Raw genomic sequence first — 14,328 nt, forward strand, 5'->3', positions numbered from 1 at the left:
GCCCTGAAGTAGCTTTTTTGAGATGGGTCTTAAAGGAGTACTGGAGCTTTCTCAAGAAAAACAGAATATTATGGAGTTGAGAAAAGATCAGGCACTAGGATTCAGGCAGAAGAAAGAGCAACCAGGAAGTCCCAGATTGCCAGTGAGTGAGCCAGTGAGCACAGCTCGTCTGGGACAGCTGGTGGCTCTGTGATCCTGAGGCCGAGGGAGGGTGGGCGGTGAGGCTAGAATGGCTGGCAGGCGGGGCTGGTGGCCACAGGATCTTGTTCTGAGCAAACATAAATACCAAACCCCTTTGGCTTGAATGTGCTTCATTAATGACTCTCACCAAATCCTTCTTCCCAGCAACGCAGTGCTAAGTGTTCTTGAGCTCTTTGAGCCAAGGGCAGATTTGTCGGTGATAGGACTCTGGTGAACTGGGCTCCAGGCAGAGGGTACAACTCGGAAAGCAGTGATTCCTGTCCTGGAGCTCTGGGCAGGAGATGCGTCCCACCGGCTAAGACTGGCCTCCCTGTCCAGCCTCCCTTGGGGCTTCCCAGCTGTGGCCACTCAGAGGCTGTCACAGCTCCTGGAGTCTTAGAGGAGCCTACCATTTAGTTGCTGGGTCGCGATGCAGCTCACATGCTGCCTCCGGCAGACTGGACACCTTCCCCGCATACAACGATACCCTGGCATCTGTGCCCAAACAGCCGCCTGTCATTTTCCTGGAGCCCATGGCGTCGTGCCCGAGGCTCTGCTGAATCAGCCCAGTGCCGTCTGGCACCCACCACACTGCCGAGATCTCAGTCCCAAGGTCGTGAGCGGAGTCTGGATGGGGCCAAGTCTGGCTTCATCGCCCTCCGACACCACTCAGTGAGCACACTGGCAGTGAGCACGTCCTCGGTGCCAGGCACAGGGGTGCGGTTATGAATGAGGCTGACACCGTCCCTGGCTTTGTGGATCGCAGTCCTGTGGGAAAGACAGACACTGAACAGATTGTCCGATCTTAGCCCTCGTTATGGACGAGCTAAGAGAGGGGAAGGTGCGGGGGGGAGAGGGGGGTTGTGGTAACATAGAACAGGAGGAGACTCAAGGAGGCAACAAGATCAGGGAGGGCTGGGGCCAGCAGATGGCCTAGCAGTTACATTGCTGGACTCCCACATGGCCGGCCACAGTTCAAGTCCTGGATCTGGTGGCTTTAACATCATGCCAGGCATGTGTGCAGGTGTGCCCAAAATCCCAGGAAGAGAATGGAGGAGAAGGGATTTGCAGTGTGGCTATCCTTCCCAGGGGGTGATTACTTACTTTCCCCCTCGCTGTCTCTGTCTCTCACTCTGGTGAGCTCACGTCCCTAAGGCAAAAACTTCTAAAAAAAAAAAAAAGATTGGGACCAGCAGTTGGCGTAATGGCTATGTCGCTGGACTCCCATATAGTCGACCGCAGTTCGAGTCCCGGACCCCGTGGCTTAAATTCACGCTGGGCGCGTGTGCGTGCGTGCCCAAGATCCCGAGAGGAGAATGGAGAAGGGATTGTGGCGTGGCCATCCCCCCCGAGGGGTGATTTCTTGCTTTCTGTCTCTCTGTCTCTCTCTGTCTTTCTGGTGAGTGCACACACCCTGTCAAAAAAAAGAAGAAAAAAAAAGATCAGGAAAGGCCTTACTGAGGAGGTGAGCCCCCTCCCTCTACCTCCTGGCATCTTAGGAGAGGAGCAGACAGAGGTAGGAGGAGGAGTTGGGGAGACTGTCCTTAGCAGGGCCCATCACCAAACCCAGTGAGTTTCCTGGCTACGGCCCCGGGGCCTGCCCGGCATCCTCAGCACTGATGCCAACTTCTCCTTTGGATTTCTTCCCTCCCACCTCCGGCCCTGCTTTTCTTCCTTCCTTCCATTACGCTTTGTCTCCTTCGCTGACTTACCTTCCCTCACACAGATCATTTCAGTCTTCTGAGAGGATGGCCTTGTTCTCTAGGCCGTGGACACAGCAGTGGCAAGAAGCCAGCTCGGAGGGGCCCCACCTGGCTGGGTTCCAGCCCTGCTTTGCCCCTTACTGGACACGGGGTCTTGGACGCATGAGTGCCTGGCCGCTCTGTGCATTTGCCCTGCCTGAACAGGGGGTCCACTTGACCAAGGCAGTCTAAGTGGGGCAGTGCCAGCACAGCCCTCTCCTCTTCAAGGACAAAGTGGACTCAGTTCAGTTTACCTTCTGTTTTCCCTGGGAACATGACGAGTGTGGAATGTCAGGGTGTCCCCGGCCATGGTGCGTGTAGTAAAGCTGACCCTGCTCGGTAAATTGCATCTGGACTGCGAATTCTCTGTACGGCTTCAAAATACCTAATGAGCCACAGTTTGGGGCTTCCTTAATGTCAAAGGAAGGCTTCTTGCAGGGACCCTGGAAGCTCTGACTATGGGTTGTCGCCAAAGTTGCCAGCCCACATGGGGCCTGGGCCAGGGTGGCTCCCACACCCAAAGAGCTTGCACATGAGTTGTCAGCTTGGGGCTGGCCTCTGTCAGGTGAAAAGGTCAAACCCTTCCAGCTTTGACATTCTATCCATTTATTCCTTTAAAGATGTCTGTTGGGCAAAGTGGTAGCACAACTGGACCTTACATGGGAAAGTCCTGGTTTCGTGTCCTGGTGCCTCCCTGAGCATAGCAGGTGCACACGTGCACAACCATGATCCAGGCTGGCTGAGCCTCGGGGAGATTGGCGACATGAGGACCTGACTACCTCTCTCTCTCTCTCTCTCTCTCTCTCTCTCTCTCATGGAAGAAAAAATGAACTTTAGGGACCAGCAGGTGGCGTGGTAGTTAAGGCATTGGAATTCCCACATGGCCAAACACAGTTCGAGTCCCAAACCTGGCAACTTGCTCTCTCTCTCTCTGTCTTTCTCTAGCAAAACTCATGTGAAAAAATAATAATAAAAATAAATAAATGAATAAAATAATTTAAAAAAGAAATAAATGAACTTTGAAAAATGAAAATATCTGTTGTTGGCCTACTTTGTGGTATGTGCTGGGAACACAGTATTGAGCAAAACCGATCCATTCTGTGCCCTAAGGCACTCACAGTCCAGTGGGGAGCTGGCTGTCCATCAAAGCACCACATAAACAATAATGAAAGCACACTGTGGTAACGTGGACGTTGTGCTTTGGGACTCTCGTGGAGAGGTTGGACCTGGTTAAGAGGTCAGAGAAGATTTTTAGTAAGAAGTTGTGCTGAGGGGTCAACAGGTGGTGTGGTGGTTAAGGTGCTGAATCCCACATGACCAGTTCCATGGTTCAAGTCCCGGACCTGGTGGCTTGAAAAGAAACAAAACAAAACAAAAACAAAAACAAAACCCTGCGCACATGTATGTGCATGCCCAAAAATCTTTTTTTTTTTTTTTGGGGGTTTTTTTTTTGTTTTGTTTTGTTTTTTTGCTATAGGACACATGCGCTTGCCAGACAGAGACAGAGAGACAGAAAGTGAGAAATCACCCCTCAAGGGGGATGGCCACGCCGCAATCCCTTCTCCTCTATTCTCCTCTCGGGATCTTGGGAACGCACGCATGCGCGCCCAGCATGAGTTTTAAGCTGCCGGGTCCGGGACTTGAACCGCGGTCGACTACGTGGGAGTCCAACGACATAGCCATTACACTAACTGCTGGTCCCATGCCCAAAAATGTTGAAAGGAGAATGGAGGAGACGGGATTGCAACTTGGCCCTTTCCCCAGGGAGCGATTTCTTTCGTTCTCTCTCTGTCTCTCTCTGGTGAGTGCACGTGCCCTGTGGCGAAAATCTCAGAAAAGGAAGAAGAAGAAAATTGTTGTGTTGTACCTGACATCTGACAGATGAATGGGCGTTAACCGGGCCAAGGAGGAGGAAGCGTCCAGAGGGAGAGCCCATGGGCAAAGGCTTTGTGGGGGGTGGTGCAAAGTGGAGAGAGCAGGGCAGGTGGAGCCGGGTCATGTATGTCATGTACCTGTGGCGGTGCAGAGAGCCAACTTATTTAATTATTCATTTAAAACAGTGTTTAATGACCCAGCGAAGCCCTGGGCTAGGCCAGGGAGGCCTGACGCCTGGACCATCCCGTCGGTCATGTGTGATTCTTCATCCTCAGCGCCGTGAGAAGCAGGCGAATGCAAGGCAGGGAAGGGTGTGGGGCAGGAGGGCCGGCATGACTGGATTTACAGCTTAGAAAGCTTATTCTGGCTGCAGGGTGCTGAGGTCGAGTCTAGGGGAGTGAAATTTGAAGACACTTGGAGGGAACGCGTTCGGTGGGGAAGGAAGCCACGGTGCGGGTGTGCTCCACAGGGCATCGCGTGTGGGCTCGCTCAGGAGACGAGGGGTGGCCTCTCATCGCGGGGGTTCCGCTGCTCAGCCTGGCTATTCCTCCATGCCCTGCTTTTGACTTCCATGACCCCAAACCGCTCTCGTACGCTGCCAAACCACAGACTGAAGGGTGGTGGGCGTGGGGTGTCACAGGGTGGAGGTTCCCAGCAAGCCCCAGCTGAAGCAGAAAACCTCAGAGCAGTCATAAAAATAAATCGAGCCCCACAGAAGCATTTTCTGCAGCGTGGAGGACTGCCGCTGGCATCGACGCCAATGTTTTCCATCAAACAAGGTGAATGAAAGTCATGTTTTTCTTTGTCTCTCTCTCTTCCCTCCAGGCTTATATTTGGCACCCTTTACCCTGCGTATTATTCCTACAAGGCCGTCAAGTCCAAGGACATTAAAGAATATGTAAGTAGCACTCGATTTTGGAGGAGGCCTCTAGGGTGGGGTGGGGGCAGTTGGGCGCGAAGTGGTGGGAGAAGGTGGGTGCCCTCCGTGGTCTGGCACAGGAGTCACTTCATCACTTCTGTGAGACCTCCTGGGAGTCCTGCCCTCTGCCTACACCTGTCCCCTGTCCGAACTTGGAAGAAAGCAGAGAGGTAGAGGAAGGAGACGACTCCGCCACATCTGCCAGTGACTGCCTCTCTCAGCCCCCGTTTCCTTGGCTGCGGGACTCTGCAGACCTGTGTGTGGACACAGTCGGGTGTGGAGGCAGCAGCACAGGTCCCGGAGTCCGGCAGACCTGGCTTTATTCTTGGCTCTGCAGCTCTGGTCCACGCCAGCTGTGATTCCAGGATACCATGGTCAAAGCCCTGTTGCTTGATGAGCTTTTCGAAGGCAGGGGCTGTTTATCATCCTCTGTTTTCTGTAGTACCTCACAGTGGGAAGGGGGTCCAGGAGGACTTGCTGGCTAGAGGGTTGTATTAGTGACTGGCCGTGTGTGGTGCCCTCAGACAGGAGAACCGTTAGATCGCCCTGACTGACAAAGACCCACTGGGGCAGGTAGCGAGCGAAGGGTGTGCATTCCCACGTAGTGTGCAAGCCGAGGTTGAGGCGCAGAGGCTGTAGACTTTGGCATTACGAGAATGAGGTCAAGTCCTGGCTCCGACATTTATTGATATAATCGATGCTGGACAAGAGGCTTAGACTTCCAAGAGCCTTAGTGTCCTCACCTGAGCAGTGGAGTGGGTAAGAACAACCTCTGTCCCTCTTTGACACAGATGTCACTTAGCAGGTTTGACATAGGTGAAGAAATAATACAGAGTAGACTTGGAGAATCATTTTCCTTCTCAGATTTCCTAGGCCCCTGTAATAAAACCGGCCACCTCCAACTCACCTCCCACTCTTGGCTCCCAGAGTAGCTTGCACTTTGCAGTTGGCTTGCACGTTGATGCTACTAAGCAGGGAATTCGAGGGGGGTGATTCTACTCTGGGGACCGGGTCCCTGGCATATGTGAGGGAATCTCAGTGTGCACACTATAAATAGCTGTTAAGTTGCAAGCACAGCTCTTGGTTCTCAGTTGGCTTGGTGCGGTGTAGAGCATTAGGCAGCCTGTCCCGACCCCTCCGCACCTCCAGTGCAGGGAAGCTGTGCCTGGGCAGGGAAGGCCTGGGGTCACCATGGTGCAAGGTTGATCCTTCACTTTGCAGGGGCAGAAGCTCAGCTCTGTCAGCTCCTCCGGGAGAGATCAAGCCCTGGCACATAGTTTCACTCTGCCTAAACTCACAGGAGCCTGGCTTATGGCTGGGATGGCAATTCATTAATTCAGAGTGGAAGCCGTAACTGACAGGCAGAGCAGCTGTGCGCGTTGGCTGCAGAGCACGTGCTCTTCCCAGGAGGGGAGGCGGGAGAGTCGGGATCAGAAGGTTTCTGGGGACAAGAAAGGAAGAAGGGAACTGAGTAGTGTCAGGGGAGACCTGCCCCTTCCCCTGCACTCATGCGTACACACTCTGGCTCACACAGTCACTCATGCACACACACACTCTCACACTCACATGATCTGGCTGGATCCCACATGGCCTTCTGCATAGTTCGAGTGTTGGCTTAAGAAACATGCTGGGCATATGTGTATGTGCATGCCCAGAATCCTGATGGGAGGGAGAAACGGAGGAGAAGGGTTTGTGATGTGAACAGCCTCCGTGTGTGGGGAGGTGCTTTCTCACGTTCCCTCTCTTTCTGTCTGTCTCCTGACGGCACACACACCCTCTATGTGTTTATTTCATGAGAAAAAGACGGACAGGGAGAAAGAGACACACTCCCAGCAGGGTCTCACGCTGCAGCCCTCCCCAGTTTTCCCAGCCAGTCAGGACCACAGGCACGCGCACACACGCCCAGCATGTATATAGGTCAACCAAGGAACCGCACCCTCCTATTCTGGGTGGCTGCTTCCAGCTTGTAGAGCAGCGTGCTGCCACTGTGCACCCACGGCTGGGCCAGATTCTGGATCCCTCTTCTTTTTTTTCTTTAAAGTTTGTTCATTTTCTTTTTTCCATGAGAGAAAGAGACAGAGAGAGAAAGAGAGGGAGAGAGAGAGAGAGAGAGAGAGAGACATCCACAGCTTCCTCCTCTCATAATCTACCCGCAGCCTCCACCAGCTAGGTTCATAGACACATGCACAGAGTGCACCAGGAGACGGTGGGGTGTGAGCCCGGGACCTCCCCACGTGTGCCCAGCGTCACAGAGCACTGAGTTCCTGCCGTGCCACCACAGCTGACCCAGCTTGGATGTTCGCACCAAGCTGCCGGGTGATGCCAGTGGTGCTGATCCATGTACCACACCTTGAGTTGCAGGAAGCTGGCATGAGGCTCACTCATAAACTCCACCTTCATTTCTTGGTTCGGGAACCTTTAGATTCTGGTCGAGAAGCAGCATGGATGTGGGTCCCTGGTTCAGAGAAGAAGCTGCATCCTTCAGGAGCGTGCGTGCACCTCTCAGAATGCAGGCTCCTGGGTTCTCTTCCCGAGCCTTCCCAGGCCAGGTAGCGTTGTATAAAGCCAGCCGTCTCCAGGCAAGACAGGCACATGGTAAGGTCAGTGACTCCCCAGAGAAGCAGTGTTGTGTGGGATCCATCGAAATGGAAAGGACATGCCTGGAGTCCCAGCTGTGCAGCTGCCAAGAGCAGGGCAGTGGGAAAAGCATGTCCTCAAACGGAATAAATAAACACTCCAGAGAAGGTCTTATGCCACCTCTCCGTGAGGGACGGGGTAGTGCACCTCTTCTGAGAGACTGGCTGGTGCCTCGAGATGTGGAACCTTCCTTGAGATGCTTGGCTCCGCCGACACCGCGGTCTCTGAGCGGTGGTCACGGCCAGGTCAGCCTTGGTGAGAGGATGCCACGTCCCCGAGCCCTCTTTCTGCCTCTGTCACTTCACACAGTCACATGGCACGTGAGCCGTTGAACATGCACCGTCACACCGAGAAAGGCTGGCTGACGTCCTCAGGCCTGTCATCTCCGCCACTTGGTCCCTGAGCACCTCCTCTGCTCTGGGACCTTTGGGGGAGCAGAGCATGGGCCACAGGTCCCTCCATTCTCTGGCCCGTTCCCCTCATTCCCAGACCACCTCCACCCTGATCCCCACCGCCTCTGAGCACCTCACATCTTAGCCAAGACCTTACCTGGTGTGTTTCTATCTATCTATCTATCTATCTATCTATCTATCTATCTATCTATCTATCCACATACATACATATATGTACACTTTTTACACTTAATCACTATGCATCTTTTGAATGTACAACATGGTTTTCCCCAGCACACATACAGTGCATTATCAGTCCAGACAAAGGTATTACCATATACATTATCATCACCAAATAACTTTTCCTTTTTGTGTCAATTAAACATATTGTTTTTTCCCCTGTTCCTCTCCCTCCCTCCTTCTATTATCCACTCCTACCTGGTGTTTTAAAATGTACCCAGAACCCATTTTACCTAGGGCTGGTGAGACACACAGACAGGAAAATGCGAAGGAAGACTTTACTCACGATTCCCTAGGAGACATGAAGGGCCGCGTGGGAAAGCACCAGGGCCAGTTAGGAGGCAGAGGGAGAGCTGCGGAGATGCAAACAGCCTTTATCGTGCTTTTGTGAGAAAGCCAAGGCCTGGCAGGAGACCCAGCCCTAGGATTGGCCAGTTTGAATCATTTCAGCAAGCTCCAGAGTGGAGAAGGGGCTGCCTGTAGTGTTTGGTCCTTGGCCCTAAAGTCATCATAGCTGGGGAATATTGTCTGAACTTCTCCTTATTCTTTTTTTTTTTTTGGAGAGGTTTATGCTATAGGGCGCGTGCGCTGCCAGAAAGACAGAGAGAAACAGAGATAGAGAGATAGAAAGCGATAAATCAACCCCCGGGGGGATGGCCATGCTGCAATCCCTTCTCCTCCATTCTCCTCTTGGAATCTTGGACACGCATGCACACGCGCCTGGTATGCATTTAAGCCACTGGGTCCGGTACTCAGACTGCTGTTGGCTACATGGGAGTTCAGCGACATAGCTATTACGCCAACTGCTGGTCCCATATTGTCTTAACTTCTAAGAGCTCTGTTAAGGTATGAGAGAACTTAAACAAGGAACTATGGAGTCTGGACTGGTTAGTTTATGTGTGAAAGACAGGCTCGGGACCAGCAGTTGGCGTAATGGCTATGTCGCTGGACTCCCATGTAGTCAACTAGGGTTCGAGTCCCAGGCCTGGTGGCTTAAACTCACACTGGGCATGTGTGAGTGTGTGCCCAAGATCCTGAGAGGAGAATGGAGGAGAAGGGATTGCGGTGGTGGTCATCCCCTCTCGGGGGGGTGATTTCTCGCTTTCTGTCTCTCTGTCTCTCTCTTTCTGGCGAGTGCATGTGTGCTATAGCAAAAACAAACAAACAAACAAAAAACAAAAAAACAAACAAACAAAAACCTCTCCAAATAAATAAATAAGACAAGCTCTAGGGGATGTCTTTTGCTGTCTCTAAGAAGGGTTCTCCCTGGAAAGGGCAGTCTCTTTGAAAGTCAGTGAGGCCCCAGATGCCAGAGCACCGAGGAGACAGAAAATAAGGGAATGTTGTTAATACACCTGGTGACAGTGTGAACGCGTGCTGTCAGGGTATTCCTTGTCCAGGCTAAGCACACTGGCTCAAGTTCTGCCTGCGGGGGAGTTCTGCTTCCCTCTCTCAGGGCCCTCCCTGACTGTATAGCCATTGACCATGCGCTCATGCCCGCGGATGGTACGGGGCCATCTGGAAACCAGGCTCGCAGGCTCACATTTTCTCTTTGTCAGTCACGTGGTTAGAGAATTCCTCATGCAAGAGGAGGGTGAGAGGCGTAAGAGATGTCTGGGTGCCTGGTTAGAGGAGAGTCTGAAGGGGAGGGGAGGCTCCAGAAGTGGCTAACCCTGCTCTCTGCCACCTGCAGGGAGGCCTTTAGCAGACTGCCAGGAACCCAAAGGCAGGGCCTGATGGACTGGAATCCCGGCCTGCCTCTGAGGTTTGTGAAGGTCTCTAAGCCTGCTGCTCGCGCTGAGCTTGGGAGCCTCTTGCCATGGCTGAGGGTCACAGCTTACATCCTGTCTCCTTCTTCTGGGTCGTGCCCCTGAGCAGTCCAGAGGGCCTCTCCGTGCGCCATGAAGTTCTCCATCCAGAGCCCCTCCTGGCCGTTACTCTTCTCACATTGGCCAAAGCTCCCTGTGTTCTGGATGAAGGCCCAGCCAGCATACTCCTCCCCTGCCTTATAGGGAGGGCTGGATAGAATCCCTAACCCAAAGACTTCTGTTTCAAACTTAGGAAAAAGAAAATGACTATAATTTGATTTCTGTGTGGTATAATGTGGAAAAGCATTTCCTGGTCGTTTTAAATGAATGCGACTTCCATTTCTGAGTCACCGTGTTCCATTCACTTTGTCACGCTCCGTGAGTCATCCTCAGATCCTTCTTTCTGCATGAACAGATTCCAGCGTGGAGGAGTGAGAGCTGGAGACTTCAGGATAATAGGGTAGGCTTCACTCTGCCAGTGCTTCGTCGTCTCTGTCTGTAGCCCGACCTTCCTCCTGAACTTGGTCTCGCCTCTCCAGAGGTCTGTCGGGTGTTCTTAGATGCCATGTTCTCTGCTAGGCTGTTGGGCATCCATGCATACATGCCTGGTGTTTTCCTTTCTTCCTTTCATTTTTTTTTTTTTTTTTAAGTTTTTGCCATAAGGCACATGCACTCATCACAGACAGAGGGAAAGTGAGCAATCACCCCCTGGGGGGAATGGTCATGCTGCAATCCCTTCTCCTCCAATCTCCTCTGCTTGGGCACACACAAATATGTTCCTGGCGTGACTTTCAAGCGATCGGGCCTGGGACTCAAACCACAGTCAGTCATGTAGGAGTCCAGTGCCTTAATCACGACACCATCTGCTGGCCTCTGCCTGGTGTTATTAAAGCTGCCAAGTCTGATACTCAAACCACACAGTCGACCGTGTGGATCCAGCTGCCTTTAACCACCCTGGCACCAGCCAGCCCTCTTTTTTGCTTTCTTATTGGCGTGAGCGGCCCTGTGATTTTCCCTCACTGATGCCCTGACTTCTGTAGGTGCCTTTTCTTCCATGGAGGTGTCGCCATCCCTGCCGTATGCACCTATAGGAGTGTCTCTGGCCTCACAAGCCATAGGATTTTGTCCTCTGAAAAAGCTACCTAGACCAGTATTTCTCAACACGTATTCCTTCTCAATGTTTTTGAAACCATCTCTTCTTCCCCATTAACCATGCTAACATTTTCATCCAGTCACTGAAAACATTCATTCAGCACCTCCTATGTGCCAGGCACTATTGAGGGTACCAGAGATATAATGACATGCTGAACTCACGCCTGCCCTCTGGGAGCTTACAGTCCAGTAGAAAGAGTAGGGGAGGGGTCAGCAGGGGGCATGGTGGTTACGGTGCTGGACTCTCATATGACCACCTGCAGTTTGAGTCCTGGACCCGGCAGCTTGCTTTCTCACTTTCACTCTCTGGTGAGTGCACTTGTCCTGTAACAAATTTAAAAAAATAATAAAGATACATAAAATAAATAATTATTTGAAAAAAAGGAAAGAGAGAAAGAGCAGGGAAATAAACTTGCAAAACAGTGTGTGATACGTGTGATGATGGGCAACATATGTGGCACGTAGGAGGAGGAAAAGGACGTGTACTTACTCAAACCGTTGGCATTTCCTAGAAGAAGTGATATTTAGGCTGAGATCTGAGGGCTGAGGTCGAGGCAAAAAAAGATGCTCTACTCAGGGAACTGAAAGAAATTCATTATTGGCCAAACAGGTGGTGAGGAGTTTAAGGCACTGGATCCCACATGGCCGACTCTGAGTCCCAGACCCAGCAACCTGAATATCACACTGGGTGTGTGTATGTGCGTGCCAAAATTCCAAGAGGAGAATGGAAGGGAAGGAACTGTGGCATGGACATCCCTCTTGGGGTGATTTCTCACTTTCTTTCACTCTCTCTCTGTCTCTCTCCAATGAGTGCACATGCCCTATAGCAAAAAAAAAAAAAAAAAAAAAAAGTTCACTAAAGTTCATGGTAGGGGCTGGCGTGGTGCTTGAAGGTACTGGACTCCCACATGGCTGACTGCAGTTCAAGTCCTGGACCTGGCAACTTGCTTTCTCACTTTCTCTTCCTTTCTCTGTGTCCTTCTCTGGTCAAATTAAAATAAATAAATAAATGGATAAATAAAGTTAAAGAAAATAATTCTTTAAAATAAAGAAGAAGTTCATTGTGCCTGGAGTGGAAAATGTGAGAGGGTAGAGGGGTAGAGGAGGGGGTGATGGAGATAATTAGGAGCCAGTTCGTCAAGGCCTTCCAAGCCAGTTTCAGGAATGCAGGTGGCTTTAAACGAGGAAGAAGAGTCATCCAATTGGCATTTAAGGTCCTATTAACTGGAATATGGAAGACAGATTAGGAAGGTGACAGAGGTGTAGAGACCAAGCCCAAAGCTGTAATTCCATTCTAGACAGGAGACACTGGGGCCTGGAGCAGGCAAATGGCAGAGGGGATGGAGAAGAGAGGATGGCGTTCACTGCTGCGTCGTCGGGGCCATCTTTCCACTTTCCTCTTGGTGCTCTTTGAGGCATCTAAGCTTCTAATGTTGATGGAGTCTAATGTACCTGTCTTTGTTTCATTGCCAGAGAGTGTGTCCTCTCCAGAGAAAGATAGAGAGAAAGAGAAAGGAAGCATCCCTCTCTACACACACACACACACACACACACACACACACACACACACACACCCCGTGGGACATGGCCATGCTGCAATCCCCTTCTCCTCCATTTTCCATCCCATCAGTATCTGGAGCACATGCACATGTGCTTGGCATATTTTTCAAGTCGTTGGAGCTGGGAATTGAACCATGGTTGGCCATTAAGGATCTCTAGGCTATGGGCTGGCCAAATGTCTGTTTTTTTCTTTTGCTTTTTGTGCTTTGGTTGCCATAGTTAAGAAACCACTGCCTAAACCAATTTAAAAGATCACTTCTATGTTTTCTTGTGGTTTCTCTCTTACATTAGGCCTCTGATTTAGTTTGAATTAACTTTTATATACAACATGAGGTAGGAGTCCAGCTGTGCTCTTTTACATGTAGATATTCAGTTGACTCAACCTGAGGGCGTGGTGGCGCCCGCCCTATGGCAGTTGACTCAAGATGTATTTATACTTTTCTGAAGTCCTTGCTTGCTAATTCTACCTCTAAGTCATCTGTGGATCTATTGACCAATTTTTCTCATAACCATGGGTTATACTTTTCTATTCCTTTATATATATATATAGTGGACAGCCACGCCGCAGTCCCTTCTCCTTCATTCTCCTCTTGGGATCTTGGGCATGCATGTATATGCACCTGGCATGAGTTTTAAGCTGCCGGGTTCAGGACTCAAACCATGGTCAACTACATGAAAGTCCAGCGACGTAACCATTACGCCATCTGTTGGTCCCCCTTTACATGTTTTTTAAAGTTATTTGTTTATTCCATGAGCAGGTAAGTGTGTGTGTGTGTGTGTGTGTGAGAGAGAGAGAGAGAGACAGAGACAGAGACAGAGTCAGAGAGCGAGAGCACACAACCCCAGCAGGGTCCAATGCTACCATCCCCCCCAGCTTCAGTCAGCCTGGGATCACAGGCGTGTGGATACCAGTGTATTCAGGAAGGTCTCCTGACACAAACCCTGAACCTTCCCGTGTGGGTCATTTTACAACGCATCGCTTTTGACTGGTGCACATGGTTAACTTCTCCTTATATTCTGGACTTCATGCGTGGCACACTGTGGAAACTCTAGCTGTCCATTGCCCTCGTGTGTAGAGTGTCAAGCCCGACATCGCCTTGACCTGGTGGGAGCAAGGGCTCACGTTTTGTCAGGGCAGGTGTACGTCAGTTCTGCCCCTAGTCCTGGAGCTGACCTGACCTCTTAGTACTGGGATGTCATTTTTTCTCTGAAGGTGTGATCCTTCGGGTATTTTACTGGAAATTCTAGAATGTTTATCAGTTTCTTCTAACTTGGTAGAACTTGAACTCCAAACTCTGTTTCTCCAACTCTTTCAGCTTTCCAGATTTTGCTTTTTGTTTCTTCTTCTTTCTTTCTGTTTTGTTTTTATAAAAAAAAAAATGAGTATTTGCAATTCAGGGGCAAGCCAAAGATTTGGAGGGAATATACATGTAGCTTTTTGGGGCCTGTCTCTTTAAAGCGTCCCTCGCTCTGGGATTTTTCCTTCTTTACTTCTGGCATCTCAAACTCCATTCTCGAGTTTCTCGGGCAAGTTAAGACTGTGGGTTTCTGCTTGAGGTCTGTCTGCCCATGATGCAGACTGGTGGTTGTCCTTAGCCATGTTACTGAGCTCTCACTGATGCAGTTCCTTTATTCCAAGCGTTGAAAGCCCTGCCAGGATCTGCCTGTTCTTTTTTTTAGGGGGGGGGGAGGGGGCTTGTTTGTTTGTTTGTTTGTTTTGAGAGGTTTTTGCTATAGGGCGCATGTGTTCGCCAGAAAGACAGAGAGAGACAGAGAGACAGAGAGACAGAAAGTGAGAAATCACCCCCCAGGGGGGATGGCCA

The 14,328-nt window shown here is 50.9% G+C and overlaps 1 protein-coding gene across 1 annotated transcript in view; it reads left to right on the forward strand.

Moving 5' to 3' along the window:
• The first annotated feature begins 610 nt into the window (after window positions 1-610).
• REEP1 (receptor accessory protein 1) overlaps window positions 611-14,328 on the forward strand; it is a 70,796-nt gene continuing 57,078 nt past the window's right edge. Inside the window, exons 1-2 of the mRNA XM_027768253.1 lie at window positions 611-852; window positions 4,623-4,695. Coding sequence (XP_027624054.1) covers window positions 611-852; window positions 4,623-4,695 — 315 coding nt within the window. The remainder of the gene's footprint in view (window positions 853-4,622; window positions 4,696-14,328) is intronic.

The sequence above is a fragment of the Tupaia chinensis genome, unplaced genomic scaffold (genome assembly GCF_000334495.1).
Source record: "Tupaia chinensis unplaced genomic scaffold, TupChi_1.0 Scaffold145741_1, whole genome shotgun sequence".
Taxonomy (NCBI): Eukaryota; Metazoa; Chordata; class Mammalia; order Scandentia; family Tupaiidae; genus Tupaia; species Tupaia belangeri.